Source organism: Buteo buteo, chromosome 23, assembly GCF_964188355.1.
Source record: "Buteo buteo chromosome 23, bButBut1.hap1.1, whole genome shotgun sequence".
Classification (NCBI taxonomy): Eukaryota; Metazoa; Chordata; class Aves; order Accipitriformes; family Accipitridae; genus Buteo; species Buteo buteo.
The window spans coordinates 18,201,801-18,217,521 of NC_134193.1; the positions used below are offsets into that span (position 1 = coordinate 18,201,801).

At 44.9% G+C, this 15,721-nt stretch overlaps 1 protein-coding gene across 7 annotated transcripts; it reads left to right on the top strand.

Annotated features, from left to right (window-relative positions):
* Positions 1-420: 420 nt before the first annotated feature.
* POMT1 (protein O-mannosyltransferase 1) lies at positions 421-15,705 on the top strand. Of its 7 annotated transcripts, none has more exons than XM_075056038.1 (21): positions 421-566; positions 1,242-1,362; positions 2,037-2,170; positions 2,455-2,561; positions 3,176-3,226; positions 3,581-3,727; positions 4,755-4,866; positions 5,607-5,672; positions 6,248-6,341; positions 6,775-6,930; positions 7,539-7,669; positions 7,923-8,018; positions 9,403-9,495; positions 10,521-10,617; positions 10,709-10,801; positions 11,326-11,446; positions 11,728-11,825; positions 12,347-12,460; positions 12,963-13,089; positions 13,762-13,939; positions 14,156-15,705. In XM_075056038.1, the coding sequence occupies exons 2-21, from the start codon at positions 1,282-1,284 to the stop codon at positions 14,328-14,330; spliced, it is 2,271 nt and encodes a 756-aa protein (XP_074912139.1). In that variant the 5' UTR covers positions 421-566; positions 1,242-1,281; the 3' UTR covers positions 14,331-15,705. The 7 variants fall into 7 exon arrangements, with proteins under 7 accessions (XP_074912139.1, XP_074912140.1, XP_074912141.1 ...); XM_075056039.1 differs by having other exon boundaries at positions 426-522; XM_075056040.1 differs by having other exon boundaries at positions 444-566; positions 1,246-1,362.
* Positions 15,706-15,721: the final 16 nt, after the last annotated feature.

Below are 15,721 nucleotides of genomic sequence, written 5' to 3' on the forward strand. Positions count from 1 at the left end.
TTAGCTCTTTCCATATGAAAGAATTCTCCTTATTTAAATAAAAAAAAAAAAAAATAAAGCAGATTATGCTTTTCTCAAATTCCCAAGTCCCTTGTCTGGTTCTTTTTGTTAAAGACCTGTGTATCTATTTTACGTTTTTTCTCGCATGACGGTGGCCACGGCGCCGATGTGGGTGACCATGCTACGGTGGGGACACAGCATCTGGGGTGCTCCTGCCCCCTCGGCCGCGGTAGCTGGTAGCTGGAGCCGGGTGGAGGAGTGTCTGGCGATGAGGATGGGGCTCTGACGGCCGCCATGGCGGGGCGGGCCGCGGACCGGTCGCCACACGCCGCCGTTGCCGTGGCAACACGACGGGGCTCTTCCCCTTCCTCACGGCGCTGCGTGCGTCTGACGCCACATCCGGCGCTGAGAGGCAGGGGGTGGAGCGCGGGGTGGTCCCGCCACGCCCCCCCCCCTCCGGTGAGCGGGGGGGCCGCCATCTCCTCAGGGCCGGGGGGTCCCGGTCCCGCCGCCTACCCCGGGGTACGGGGGGGACTGGTGGTCGTCCTGCGGCCCCCCTCACCTCCGTAAGGCTCACGGGGGGTGGAGCGAGGCCTGATGGCGGGGTTAGTGGGGCTGCCCCCTCCGCCCCGAGGCTCAAGGGGGGGGCGGGTACGAGGCCTGGGGGGGGGGGGGGTTGGTGGGCCTACTGCTCTCATAAGCCTTGAGGGGAGGGTGGGAGGCCTGGCGGCAGGTTAGTGGTCCCGTGCTGCCCCCAAAAATCCTGAAGGGGGGGTTACAGGGTGGCTGGTGGGTTCTGTAGACCCCACAAGCATCAAAGGTGAGGCCTGGGTGTGGGGTCAGTGGTCCTGCTGCCCCCCAGAGAGCTCAAAGGGGGGAACAGGGCCTGGGGGTGGGGGGTTAGCGGTCCGACCGCCCTCTCATAAGGCTCACGGAAGGGGATGCAAAGCCTGGTAGAGGGTTTAATGGTTCCCTGAGGAGGTGTATGAGGTCTGGCGGGGGAGGTAGTGCTGCACTCCTGCCCCAGGGTTTAAGGCCTGCCTGTACCTCAGGGAGAAGCAGGATCCCCTCCATCAGGGTGCTCTTTGGGGTTGCAGGGCCTGCAAGGCAATGTGATGGCCTGCCCTTGTCCTGGGTCCTGCAGGTGGGGCAGTGGTGTGGTGTCCCAGTGCCGGTGGAGAGCACGGCTTTGAAAGGGGCTCCTTAAAAAGCCTGTTACACGCAGCGCTTGTGTTTTGTAGGTAGTGAGAAACAAGGAGGGTGGCACTGCACTTGGTGGTGATGTGCTCGCATCTTGCTTTGTTCTCCCCTGATCAAAGCCATGCAGATGGATTTATTCCGGTAACTTTCAGCTGTATTGAGGTGAGGAGATACAACACTGATTCCCTGCTATTTTCTGACCTAGCTTTTAGCAGTTCTGCCTACAGTAGAGTTCAGTCCTGCTTTCTGCAGCACTCCCCCCTAGGCTGTGCTAGAGCCCTACAGCACCTACCTACACCTGTGCTCTAATAGCCAGCTTTTTAAGAGAGAGGATGTTTGTGGGTTCTGCCCCTGCCAAGAAGTGTGCTCAGTTTGCGAGGAAGTAACTTTTTTTTTTTTTTCTTAAAGCTACCTGAGTAGCCTGGTACCTGAGCATGTGGTTTGCCTATCACTAGCATTGGAATTTGGGCTGGGAGGTTTGCTTAGCACAAAGCGGAATATAGGCTTGAATTAAGCTATTGTGTTTCTAGTGAACTAGTGTAAGAATAAGCAAGGTTTCTAGCTTACTATTGATGACAGAGAACCATACTCATGTAGAAGCAGGGCAGATGAAAAGTTAAATGTGTTAGCTTAGTAACTTCATTTTTACAGTTACTACAGTAGATACAGCAGAAAACACATAAATGTGGAAGGCAGGAGAACTTTGGAAGATCAGTTACCATGAGCTGCTAGTAGCAGAAAGTAGTGGTGCATGCTTTCGATCAAATGATCTTCAGCTAGCTGTGAGTGAAAGGGTGACTGCTGCTCTCCTCTGTTTCTCTCGGAGGTTTGGACAGACCTCTGACACAATGTTGGGATTTCTGAGGAAGCCGGTTGTGGTTACCGCAGAGATAAATATGAACCTCGTGGCATTGACTGTGATGGGATTAATAAGCCGTCTTTGGGGGCTTTCCTATCCACGGGCTGTAGTGTGAGTAGAATAGTTTATTTTCTACTTGAATGACACAGACTTTTGTTTTTTAAACATTTGTGAGTAAGAATGCAGGAACGGAAGGGCAGAGCTTGCCTGATGTCAGCCTCTGTAAATATGGTCATGGTGTTGCCCTAATAGAAACTCCTGAGGGGAAGGTAAAGGGGCAAAGCCACTGTGCTTCACTGAATTCTTAGCTTTCTGCCAACAAATCAGTGTTTTCTTTCTTAGTATCCTTGTAGCCTGCAGTTAGATTTGACATATTTCTGCCTCTTGTGTTTCAGTTTTGATGAAGTATATTATGGCCAATTCGTTTCGCTCTACATGAAGAGGATCTTCTTCGTGGATGACAGCGGCCCACCTTTTGGCCATATGCTGCTAGCTTTGGGAGGTAGGCCATCTCCTGAAATTGGGAAGTGTCTATTGTCTGTTGCTGTGGAAGAGAAAAGTGCTGGTTAGAAATGAGTTGTCAGATCCTGTCTCTGGGGAAGAACACAAGGCAGCTGAGAGAGTCTGATGTAGAGAGAATTAGGATTTCTCTTATTTAGTATTGTTAGGGGGCTGTTGCATGAGTACTGGGGAGGTAATGGAGCTATGTATCCATTACCTCATTGTTATCCAATCCTTTGGATAAAGAGAAAGGTAAGATTAGAACTGCTAGTGACTAGAAATAGTAGGCAACAAGGAGGCTTTCAGGCCTGGGTGTCTTTCTGTAGCTGAGATATACACAACATAAAAGTGTCTGTATGGGAAGGAGAGATTAAATATACATGTAACTTTGTCACTGAGAATCTGTTGTTGCCAATTTATATTCTTTGTGCCTCTGCACATTATCAAGCACTGCTGCAGGCAAAACAGTACGAAAGAGGACCCTTTTGGGAAAGAGGGCTTTCATGCATGGAAAAGCTATGTGCTTGGGAAATGGTTCCAGGACCAATTTAGCACCAGTTTTTATACTTGTTTTGAGACTGGAAATTTTGAATTGTTGCTTATGTTATGTTGTAGGTTACTTAGGAGGATTTGATGGAAACTTCTTATGGAACAGGATTGGAGCTGGTAAGAGCTGATTTTAACTGTCTCAGTCTTTTGAGAAAACAAGCAGTATTTCAGTGGCTGACAGATTTCTTTTGCCTGACTAGTGGAAATAACGCTTTATCTGACACCTTCACTTTGCCTCTTAAATAAAGTCTTCTGCAGGTCTCTAACAGAAGTGTAAGGCACTGTGATTGCATAGCACAGATTTTTAAAATCAGTTAGACTATTTTAAGCAGTACAAGATGGACAATAAATTAGTAAGAGTAGGAGTTAGATTCAACAACTTGCTGTAGTCATAAGGAATTTTGTATTGATCCATCTTCTCTGCAATTAATAGTTTCCAAATTTGTGTATCACTGTTGTCCCCTATTTCAGAATATAGCATGAACGTTCCTGTTTGGTCCTTGCGACTCCTGCCAGCACTGGCTGGTGCTCTCTGTGTGCCTTTAGCATACCAGATTTTGGTAGAACTGCAGTTCTCCCACTGTGCTGCACTTGGAGCTGCTCTTCTGATTCTCTTAGGTAAGATTATTCCCCTGGGCTCCCTTCTTCATAAAGGGGGAGAAGGGTCCCTTTCCCCCTTGTGAATTTTTAGGCTGCATAAAAGGCTGGAGTAGCATCTCCCCACAGAACTCAAACAACATGTCAGAGCCCACTTTCAGCCCTGGCCTGTATCAGTCTCTGCTGAGCCTCTGCGATCCCCTCTATCCTTACGTTCTGCAGCAGGCTGCCATTCTAGGTTGAGGCTTTGTGCATGTTCATTTCATTATTAAGCAAAGTGGACAGCCTCAACAGCCTCACAGAAAACCACGTTTCTTGCATCCAAGGAAGCCTGTACTCTCTTCGTCAGAGGTTTATAGGGTGAGTTACAACATACTGGTTTTCAACAGCAGGACGACCGTACTTACAGTCAGAGCTCATCAAATTTCTTCATCTCCAAACTGCAGCAAACCAGCCTGTGTCCTTAGCACCATGATTTGACACTGTTCTGGTGTGTATAACTCAGTTGGTTTTTTTCTCTGAGGGTCTGCTGGCAGCTGCCTGAAATGGAAAGAGCCTCTCAACAGCCCTTCAGCAGTCTGATAAGAGAAACCTGTCCTAGCTACCGGCTGCTCTGATTCTGGCTCAGGGAACCCTGCACAAAGCAGCTCATTGCAGCTCCCTTTCTTGAAGATTTGTCATCATGCTCATTGCCTGCTGGGGTCACTGCCTTGACTGTTTGCCTTGAGAACCACCTCCCTGCATTTCCCAGCAGTGATTTTCATTGCCTTTGTAGGCAGGCACAGCACCTTTATCTGCCTCCTGCCAGACTTTACTACTTGCCCACCTCTTTGTCCTTGGAGATAGTTACGGCCATGTACTTTGCTCCTGCTGGAAGGTTTTTGTCCCTTTAAACCCAACACCTCCCTATTACAGCCAGTAAGATTGCAAGTGAACTGGCTGTCTTTAAATGGGCAGGTCCTTCTGTTTGATAATGATGCGATTGTCTGAGGTAGCACTTGCCTATAGATAAGGTTCTCTAATTTTGTGTCTCTCTCCTTTCCAACAGAGAACTCTTTGATCACTCAGTCAAGGTTCATGCTCCTGGAATCAGTATTGATTTTTTTTATCCTACTTGCAGTTTTGTCCTACCTGAAGTTCTACAATTTACAAAGGCACAGGTAAAGCTGGATTGTCTCCCATCCTTTTGGATATTCTTGTGGTGACTCTTTTTTTGTGACAGGCTATGTGTTTTTTTTCTGTAAGTCACTTCACTGTTCTGCAGCTCACTTCATCTGTCTGTAAAATCCAGTGCTTTGACCTCTCCTATGCCTGCCCCAGAAGTTTTCTTTTCTGAGAGGTGTTAAAGACTGTTTTAACTGGTAGCGAGGTTGTCTTTTTATTTTACAATAAAAATAAAATCCCTTGGGAGCACTCCTTTGCCAACCCAGATTTTTTATTGGAAGGTTTCCTTCTGTGCACAGAAACACTGATGACAACAGGTCGCTTAATGCTCCTTTGTTACTGTTTACAGGCACTGAATTGAGAGATCTTTGGCTCTTTTCTTGTGACTTCACATGTTCTCTAATCCTTGCAGAGGATAAAGTAATCTTTCATAAAGTAAAATTATCTTTAAACTGAGCCCAGCAAATGATTTAATACATTGCTTTTATCTGTGGTATCAGGAGGCAGGTAGCATTCAGTTTTGCTTTTCAGGATACAGAGAAGTATGTTTAACAACACCCTGTAGGTCAGGGCTGAGAGTTGGTGGCATGGGAGGTTCAGAATGAGGTACCTCTGAATGGGGTAAGGAATAGTGGAGTCCTGCAAGTTTTTTTGAAGTTAAATTACCTACATTCAGGATCCTAAGAAGGTTCCCAGATCTCACCATAACATCCTTTCCTTTGTCCTTTTATTTAAGTTACTTCTCTGGAAGCTGGTGGTTTTGGCTTCTGTTGACTGGAGTAGCTTGTTCTTGTGCAGTTGGGTAAGTGATGATGTCTTACTCTGGTTTAGTAAGCTCACTTTCCTGCCTGCCATCTGAGCTATCAGTGGGGCTTTGGATTTTCAAGACTGATTCTTGGTGCTGTTCTGAGCAGACATCTCCATGACTTTTTAATGAGTTAGATTGTTTCTATAGAGAAGATGTCAATTCACACTGGGCAATACCAGGCATTAGAGGATACCGTCCTGGGAAGAACAAAATGTATTTCTAAGAGATGGCTTTATGTTATAAATTAGCATCTGCATTTCACCCCTCCCTCCTAGTTGCCTCAAGCTTCAGTAAGTCTGAATTTAGGGACTCCATGCTTTGTGATCTGCCAACCTGTTATCAAGAAGGTTCTCTGTCACTGCGGTTTTTTAATGTAATTGGCAAACAAATGATACCTTCTGGTGTCAAAGCCTTGAGGTTTATTTATGTGGTTGTACCAAGCTTGTCATGGATTTAAGTCCTTGGATGTTAATGCATCCTGTTCAAGAGAAAGTTTGAATGTTTATGTCTTGTATTAGGTAGTTGTGTAGTTTTTAACCGTGTTCATTTTTTATGCACTTTCTTCTCAGAGTGAAATACATGGGCCTGTTTACCTATATGCTGCTCTTGGCCATTGCAGGACTCCACTTCTGGCACATGATAGGTGACCAAAACTTGTCAAATGTAGGTAGCACAACACGCAAAATGTATTATGTGTAACTTTTCAGTACAGAAGCCAGTCAGGAGCCTTGCAAGCCCACAGCTAACAGTGCTGTCTGTAGCTGGGTTTTGTACTAAAATTCCTTGTCATAGTCTGCAAACCCTCCTGTCGTAGAACAGTTTCCCAGCTCAGTTGCTGGGTGTGTGACTGGCTTTTCTGCTCTTATCCATGTTTTGGTGATTTGCCGCTCAAAACGAATACTGCTTCACATACCTTCTGCTAGCTGCAGTTCACATCCTCAGTGGAAGTTATCCACCTGTCCATGAAGTTATAGCTGAATGAGGGTGGTTGGGGAAACTTAAGAAACAAAACAAGCCAAGTGCACTGGTATTTTAGTATTTTTAATATTTTTAATATCTGGAGCATGAAACCAGTGAGTTCTCTGTGTTCTTCTAGGTTTCCTTGATGTGCCATTTTCTAGCTAGGGGACTGGCCCTCATCATCATCCCAGTGGCAATGTACCTGTCCTTCTTCTATGTTCACTTGACTTTGCTGTATCGCTCTGGGCCTCATGACCAGATTATGACAAGTGCTTTCCAAGCCAGCTTAGAGGTAAAGGAAATGTGGTCATGAAACTAGTTTATTAGGGGAGAAGAGGGGGAAATCTGTCTTGTGTTCACTGTTAGAAGAAAGGTGTGCAGTCTTGTTCCTTTGATCCTGCATATTTGTTCCTTTTATGTCATTTAACTGCTTTGCTGCTGTAGTACTGTTTTAAGAAGAAGCAATAATGACTGAAGTCCTAATGACAGATGAAAAGCTTTTCCCAGTGAACCAAGAACAATGTGTTCACTCTTCTGCTGAAGATTTGTCCCTTCCTACAGGAAACTCTGCATAAGTGACACAGACTGACCTCTTAAGTGATGATGTTGTAGACTGCAGGATGACAGTATGATTTTCTGTAGAAGAGTGCTTAGTCTGTCTTTTAGAGCAGCATGGCTTTAGGGATATTCCCTAAGACCCTGTAGTCTTTCAGATGCTGGTGTATTTACTATCTGCTGAGTATGGTGCTGCAAGACTTGATTTTTGTAGATACAACCAAATGAGACAGCATTGTGCTAAGATACTGCTATGTTAAAGTGACAAGTGACTCTTAATAGAATTTAAACAGCCTCTGGGTTGTTTCTTCTTCTTTCCACTTATCCTGTCATTATGCTTCTCAGGGTGGGCTGGCTCGAATCACTCAGGGTCAGCCCTTAGAGGTGGCCTACGGCTCTCAGATTACTCTGCGGAACGTGTTGGGCAAGCCCATGCAGTGTTGGCTCCATTCTCACACGAATACTTACCCCATCAGGTGAGGAGTCTGGTTGGGTCTGTATTGTTAGGATAAAAATATGCTCTGGTTCTTCACCTGCCAGTCCAAGTAGCTCAGTTTGGGTCGTGGCAATCTCTTCATTAATCCTTCAGAGCATACTGCAGATGTACAGATTCTCTGTGCTCTGTAGGAATGGAGCCAGTGATCTGGTGCTGGTTTGTATTGCTGTGACTCTGTTGAGCACAGAAATGTACTGTTACACATCTGTGGGTTTTTTTAACCCTCTGTACAGGTATGAGAATGGACGAGGTAGTTCCCATCAACAGCAGGTGACCTGCTATCCCTTCAAGGATGTGAACAACTGGTGGATTGTCAAAGATCCAGGAATGTGAGTATGCAGGACACTTAAATGCCAAGCTGCTGTAAGCATAGCTTCTATATGCTTCCAAAACCTAACCAGGGCATAGCTTGGATTGGATATAACTATTCTCTGCTTATGGGTGTAGAGGCCATGTGTGATCCTGAGCAAGTAATTTCAGCTGCAGAGTTGATAAGGATGGCTCTTTGCACAGTCCTCCTCAATATGGTAAAAGCATTATTGAAGACTCTGAAATTCTCTGTGAACTGCTCCTGCCAGAACGTGGGCTGTGTTGTGCACAAGGGGAACTTTAAAGACTCATGAGACTGGTGGGAACTTTTCAGGTGCTTTGCATGAAAGGAAGTTTTGCTTTTTGAAGTGTGTGAGCTATGGCATTAGAGTGCCTTGATGAGTTTTATCAAACTTGAATGAGTCTCAGAAGAGAGTAGAAATCACTTTTGCAGAGTGAGTATTTCTTTGTATTTAAAGTGTGGGATGAACTGTAGAATCTGCCACATTAGGAGGAATTCCAAGTGGGTGCCTGTGCCTGAGAGGCCTGGTTTGTGCTGAAGTGTTTTGCCATTGTAACTGTCAGTGGAGAGCAGGACTCTTTGTTCTTGTAGTTTTGCCAGTAAAAGCCCTTGTGTAATACCATTTCATACTGATCAAAAAGTTGCTTTTGTAGGTTTCTTATGTTGCTCTGGGAACTGTATAGAGAGTCCTACCAGAAGGACTGTGTGCCATTATAAATTATATCCACGTTGGGAAAGTTTGTCCATAGTGCAAACCTGTCAAGCAGGGACTCTACCAGAACCACAGAAACCCAGCATCTTCTTAAAATTCTTCAAACCCAAGACTCCTATGAGCCCTGGGGGATGTGAAGTCCTTCTATAGAATAGGAAAGTACAGGCAGCAGTCAGGTGAACTGCAGCGTTCCCCCTTGCCAAAGCACGCCTTCGCCCTGTCCAGAAGCAAGATGAGAGTTTGGTCTTCATGGTGGAGGTAGCCATTGATCTCTCTTATAATTCTGCCAAAAGTGACATCAGTTGTAACACGAACACCTGTCAGACATCACTGAAGCACTTACTCATTTCACAGAAGCCACCAAACAGCTGTGTGGTGGGAATAATCTGAACTCGCTCCTGACTGACCTGGATTCAGACCACTGACCTCACTGCTGGGGTGTCGGTATCCCATTACCAATCCTCTGAGTCATTCTGCCCTTAACTCACCTTTGCCTTGATGAGCTTTGTTTCCATTCTGGTACAATCTATAGATTGCTTTAATTTCTCATCTTACTGGTGAAATGTCTGTCCCTGCCTGCAGCTTCTTGACCTAGCAGTTTGGTCATGACAAGGTTGCATTATATATAAAGAAGAATGTAACCACTTCCTCTTGGGTGTCACTCCGCCAGGCAGCAGCTGGTGGTGAGTAACCCACCTCGTCCTGTCAGGCACGGACACATCGTGCAGCTGGTCCATGGCATCACGACTCGGTACCTCAACACGTAAGTCCTTTCCTCATCTTCTGCTCTGCCAAGCCTGCTGGCTCATTCTGCTTTGTTGTCTCTCAGAATAACTATTCCGGGGTTGAAGCGCAGTGACCCTTGCATTCAGATATGCCATAAGCTGCCTGTTACTCATGGATTCTTAAAACAGTGGGGCTAGGAGGGACCTCATGTGCTTTGTTACATAAGCCATCCCCGTGGCCCAGAGAAAGGGTGCTGTATGCTTATTTTTTTTTCTGCAGTTGACTTGCCAGTGGGATTTGATACTAATCACAAACTGTTCAGTGGCTGCTAGCTGTTTCTGGTCTTCTCTACTAGCGGCCTTTAGAGGGGCTGGTGGTGGTTTCACCCATGTTCACATTTCATGGTAGTTCTGTAGATTCCTAAATATATAGTCCCCTTGGTGAGTCTTCATCCTTGCCCCTTCACTGTCTCTGCTCCAGGCAGATGCAGATATTTAGTATTTTGTGTGACTTAACCCAACGTCAAATCCACTGACTTTGATGGCATACTCCTGCGTGAAGGATGTGCTCTGGAAGTTAGGAAGTTGTGGTGGAGAATCCGGTGTACTGTGGCTGATTGCCACGGATTCTTGCCTGTTTTGCAAAGACTGCAGTATGAAATTGCCTCCTGACTGCTTCCCAAAGGGTGTCTGCATGTACTTGAATATCACTCAGATTAGGAAGGGGGTTGTTCTGAGCTTGGGTTTTTGCTATGTGCTTTCCAAACCTAATTTGTTCGTTATTGGGAACCCCAGTGAACAGCATCTCTGTTTGTCACAATCAGTGCTTGTTCTTCAGCCTGGCATAGCAGGCATCTGTATTGGCTTCCTCTGAGCCTGTTCCTGGCAGCTCTTGGTAGTGGGGAGTGTTCTCTTTCAGAGTAAACAGTGCAATCTGTATAAATGAGTTACTTTTTGCTTTATTACTGAATCTGGTGTAAGACAATTCAATACCTTTATGGGTTTGCTTTTTATATTAATTTGGGAAATGGTGTTGGAGGATCTTGCTTTACTTGTCTTCTAGGCATGATGTTGCCGCCCCTCTTAGTCCCCACTCCCAAGAAGTTTCCTGCTATATTGATTATAACATCTCCATGCCAGCACAGAACCTCTGGAGAGTGGTGAGTGGTCAAAAGGAAGGGAGGACCTCATCATGTTCCAGCAGAAACAGCTGAGACAACATGACGATCAAAAGACATCTTTCTGTTGTAGGAAATTGTAAATCGGGAGTCTGACACAGACGTGTGGAAGACAATTCTGTCAGAAGTGAGGTTTGTTCATGTGAACACCTCTGCAGTGCTAAAGGCAAGTGGATTTATGTTTATTTGCCTATAGCTTTTTCTCTATGCAGTTCTTGTAATCTCATAAACTACTAATCTCTCTGCTCCAAAATACCTAAACCACTAAAACAACCAAATTGGTAAATAAAATGAAACAATAAACTTGCTCAATGTGATAAAAGAGCAGCCTGTGGTTTCGGGTAGTCATACTCGTATTTCATTCCTTTTCAGCATGCACAGCTGTCCTACTTCTCAGGAGGTTGTGACCACTGTACACAACTGGGGTTTAGATACAGCCTCAGAAATTGATGCTGAATCTGTTTGTAGTATGTGACAGCGGCTGGAATAGTTAAGGATCTCTTCACAGAGTTTGCCAGAATCACAGGCTTTATGGCTGTAGCATTTGTTGAGACACTATTGCATGGTGACTCTTCACATGCTTTCTAATAGTCCCTTGCTGTCATCCACTGCTCAGGCAGGGCCTAGGAACTTCCATCCTGAAATTCAGATTGGCAGGACTGTAAGTTTACAGTCATCTTTCACTTTCAGCTCAGTGGAGCATCTTTACCTGAGTGGGGATACCGGCAGCTGGAGGTGGTTGGAGAGAAGCTGTCCAAAGGCTACCACCAGAGCATGGTGTGGAATGTGGAAGAGCACAGATATGGGAAAAGTACGTCTCAGCCATGTTCTTGAAGCAGATTTCTGTGACTGGGGGAGGCTTCATGTTGATGGGAAGGTGGTATTGCGTGTATGTGTGTTCAGCAGGCTCTGGCTCTATCATGATGTCAGAGTCCTTACAAATCCCCTTAGAATGCGCTTGCAGTTGAACTATGTATTGGAGACGGGCTCCCAGGAATGTGAGGAACCAGGGCTATATCATATGTGCTCTCTCCCCTTTCTAGCTTTCTACCTGTTATGTGGTTATTTCTGAGCTATGCTGTTTTCTTCCAGGCCAAGAGCAAAAAGAGAGGGAAGTGGAACTCCACTCTCCCACACAGATGGACATAAGTAAAAACCTCAGCTTCATGGCAAAGTTCACGGAATTGCAGGTGAGTGTCTTGGTGTTCCCTTCATCTTTCCTTCTGCTGCAGAGCAGTAACCTGAGCATTTCTCCAAACTGTGAGCCTGAGGATTCATTGTTTATTCCTTGCTGGTAGAGTAGTTTGGCTTCCTCACTGAAAAAAAATATTTCTGAATGCACTTAGAAGGGCATTAGAGACCTATGCTGTTCAGCAACGAATACCGAAGTGATTGTGTAAAAAAAGAAGGGGAAGGAAGATCAGTTGGGCACCCAGAAGCTGTCTGAAACTGAACTGTAATGTGTTGTATATGCAGTCAGTAGTGTTGATGCCGCTTACTAACATTTTAGAAATCCACTAAGGAAAGTAAGTGCATTATATAAGAACAAAATAAAATCATTGTATTGATCAGTATCCCGTAGGAGATGTGCAAAATCTTTCTCCACTCCCAGGTTAAGAACTTAACATCCTACATCTGGAGCTGTTCACCCACACCTGCTATCCCGCTCATTGTTCCAATTCTGAAAGCCTTCTGTTTACTTTTATCGTAGTGGAAAATACTCACATTAAAAAATGAAGACACAGAACATAAGTACAGCTCCTCTGCTCTTGACTGGATCACAATGGACACAAATATTGCCTACTGGCTCCACCCAACCTCTGGTGTAAGTATGAGAGGCAGAAGTAAACATGAACCTGGTGAAGAAAGCAGACTTCAGTTCAGATGTGAGTGAGAGCAGAGCTGCAGTTCCAGCCAAGGAGCTGCTTCAGGATGGACTCTTCCTGTATTAAGAATATTATTGTCCCTGAGGGTTGGGGGGTTTTTTTGGCATGTGATACAGCTTTGACAGTAGTTGCTTTTAATTAAATGTCTTCTTGCTTTTTTTTTTTTTGTAAAGGAAAACTGCAGTTGAATAGTTTCCGTTATTGATTCCATTTAGAAGATGAGTTAATGTCCAATAGCATCTTTTAAATGCCTTACATTACAAAAGAGTCTTAAAGCAGCAAAGTTTATCAACTTGCTTTGTTCCAGGAAAGATCAGGTTACTAGCCAGGCACATTCTGACTTCTTTTAATTTAGCAAGTGTGCATAGGTAATACTTAAACTTACCTAAAAGAACTGCAGCATGTTCCTCCTTCTGGCTTAGACCATCTTCTATCCTTCAGGCCCAGATCCACCTCCTTGGGAATGTTGTCACCTGGGCTTCAGCTAACATTGCTGCTCTGGTCTACACGTGTCTGTCCCTGTGGTACTTGATCCGCCGAAGGAGAAAGATTTACGACGTGCCCGAAGGTCTGATTCCATTGTGTATGTGTGTGTCAAGGGTGGGGTGGAGGGGGGGGTCGCTTGTCCAGCTACACTTTAATGGCCCCAAAGCCACGATTTTGCAACTATATGTTTGGCTATGCTAGCATTTTTTCCTGCCCCCAACCCTGAAATTTTTATTAGGGACACACAAACATTCAGAGTAGCCCATGAAGAGCCTGATTATGGTTATCGCAATATGACTACCACCTCATGAGACAGTATAGTAGCCAGCATAGTATATATTTGGATGTAAGAAATGTCCAGGCCCCAGATTTGGATTTTACTGAGCCTTTTTGTGATGATTTAAAGGAGGTAGATACTGGCTGTGTGGGGAGGGGTTTATTTTAGATGCGTTAGTTCCAAGCAAGGTACTGTCTCCTCCATGTGGCCGGGCAGTTTTGTTCTGACCTTTCTGGCAGTACATTTTGTTGTCAGGCTGTGAAGCTGCTTTATATTGCCAGTAATCTGTCTTGATGGATACTTCATAAAAGCCTGACAAAATGTAACCATTTCCCTCAGTTGAGTGTGGTTAAGTTAAAGGTTGTATTAGCACAAACTGTAGAGAGTGGGGAAAAAACAAACCGTGTCAGTAGGCAACCTTCTAGAGACTTTAGGTTTCCAGGGACTGTGCTTTGAGGTATCTCCTGTCTCCTGCAGATGCATGGCAGCTCTGGGTATCAGCCGGGGGGATCTGTGTTGGAGGCTGGGCTGTGAATTACCTGCCCTTCTTCCTAATGGAGAAAACACTTTTCCTGTACCACTACCTGCCTGCCGTCACATTCCAGATTCTCCTGATTCCCATCGTATTACAGCATCTGAGTGATCATCTCTGCAGGTATTTGGTTTTAACAGATAGATAGACAAGAGAAGTGACACAGTTCTTTTCTCCAGACTTGCCACCTTGGCAGGCGGCTGCAGTGATTTTTCCAGCAGTGGCCATACTTTGTCATTTGCCTTTAGAGACAATAGGCCATATGTAGGTCTTCCTTTTGTATTAAGTGTTTGGCCAGCGCTGATGTAACTTGACTGCTCTTTCCTTCTCTCATCCCAGGTCTCTGCTTCTCAAGAGCATGTTCAGTGCATTAATCGTAGCCTGGTTCTCTTCAGTCTACTTTGTCTATTGCACATTTCGCCCTGTGACCTATGGGGAACCCTCGCTGTCTGTTACTGAACTCAAGGACTTGCGCTGGAAGGACAGTTGGAATATCCTTATCCGAAAACAGTGACAACTACAATCTTGTTACAGGCCAAAGGAAACGCCTTTTATGCAAAGCCAAGAATTTATTGTTAGTATAATTGAAATCTTAACAGTCTGATCAAATAATTGATAGTAGTCCAGATCTGATTATTACAGGAAAATAAAAGAATACTGTTACAGAAAAAGTCTCAACAGTAATATTAGCTGTTATGAGCACAATTCCCAGTTTCTACCCCTGTTACATTCACCCTTCTGCTATCCCTCAGGCTCTGAAGGTTGCTGACTTCAGTCAACAGCATCCTAGGTCCTTTGCAGGGAAGAGCATGCTGCAAGGGATTCTTCTTCCTCTTTCCTGGGAGTATGATGTTGACGGTTTCTACCTTCTTGCACTACGCTGCACTCAGGGCTATTTTATGTTTCCTAGCACTTTGGTCTGCAATTCCATATTACAGGTTCCTATAAATGGATACTCTCCAGCATAACAGATACTTTTCTCCGTTTTCTTTGTTACTCCTAAAAACTGGGTTTTCCTTGTTCTAAAGCTTACACATCTTTAACAACCAGTAATTGGCCCTGCAGTCTTCAGCATCTTCCCATGACTATATTCCTCAACAATGCATTATTTGCCCCCACTTTCAATGCTCTGCTATCATCCCTCTTTCATTACATTACAGTATTAAGCTAAGTTTATAAATAGTTCATTCTGCATAGAATAATGAGTTGTTACTATTATCTATGTATAATCATTTGGCATGACCGTAATTGTTATGAAGCTAAGCAAAAATAAAACCAATAGACATTAAAAATTGCTGTTGCAGCTAAACAAGCTAAAACAAAGCTTCAGGCAGGCCAAGAAGTCAACCAAAGCCAGAAGAATCCTTTGGCCTTGGGGCATTCATATGAAGCCTGTAGCCTGTTACTAGCAATGGCAGTGTTTTATTTACCAGGCTGCAGGGTTACACCTCAAATCTTGTAGGAAGAGGAGCTCTGAGCAAGGTAGAACTGACAGTGCTGACAAAGAAACCTGCTCTAATTTGTACACTTGGCTTCAGGGTAAAAATATTGTAGGTAACAGCCCATACCCTGGCCTGCACCAGCAGAGGAATTCAGAGGGTAAGAGAAGGTGCAAGTGAAGGACTGGGATCACTCAACGGGGAATTTGTAGTAGCTCTGTAAAGATATTCAACAAGAGTTTATAGTACCTATGCCACGTTTGGTTTGTTTTTCTTTTTTTTTCCTCCACGTGGCTGCAGCAGCATCTTGCAGTACAGCTCAAAGCTGACCAAGAACAGCAGTCCTAGACAGGCCAGGGTGCTTTTTACTGTAGCGTTCCTTACTGCTCTAACAAATGCTATTCAAGGCTGCTTTGAGCTCCCCTGCCCCCAGAGGAAGGTATGATCAAACACCACAGTCATTCAA

Coding starts and splice junctions, on each gene's coding strand:
- POMT1 (XM_075056038.1), top strand. CDS start 1,282: ATGTGCTCGCATCTTGCTTTGTTCTCCCCTGATCAAAGCCATGCAGAT. Junction 11,826..12,346: donor CAAAGTTCACGGAATTGCAG/GTGAGTGTCTTG, acceptor CTTTTATCGTAG/TGGAAAATACTCACATTAAA. Junction 13,090..13,761: donor GATTTACGACGTGCCCGAAG/GTCTGATTCCAT, acceptor TGTCTCCTGCAG/ATGCATGGCAGCTCTGGGTA.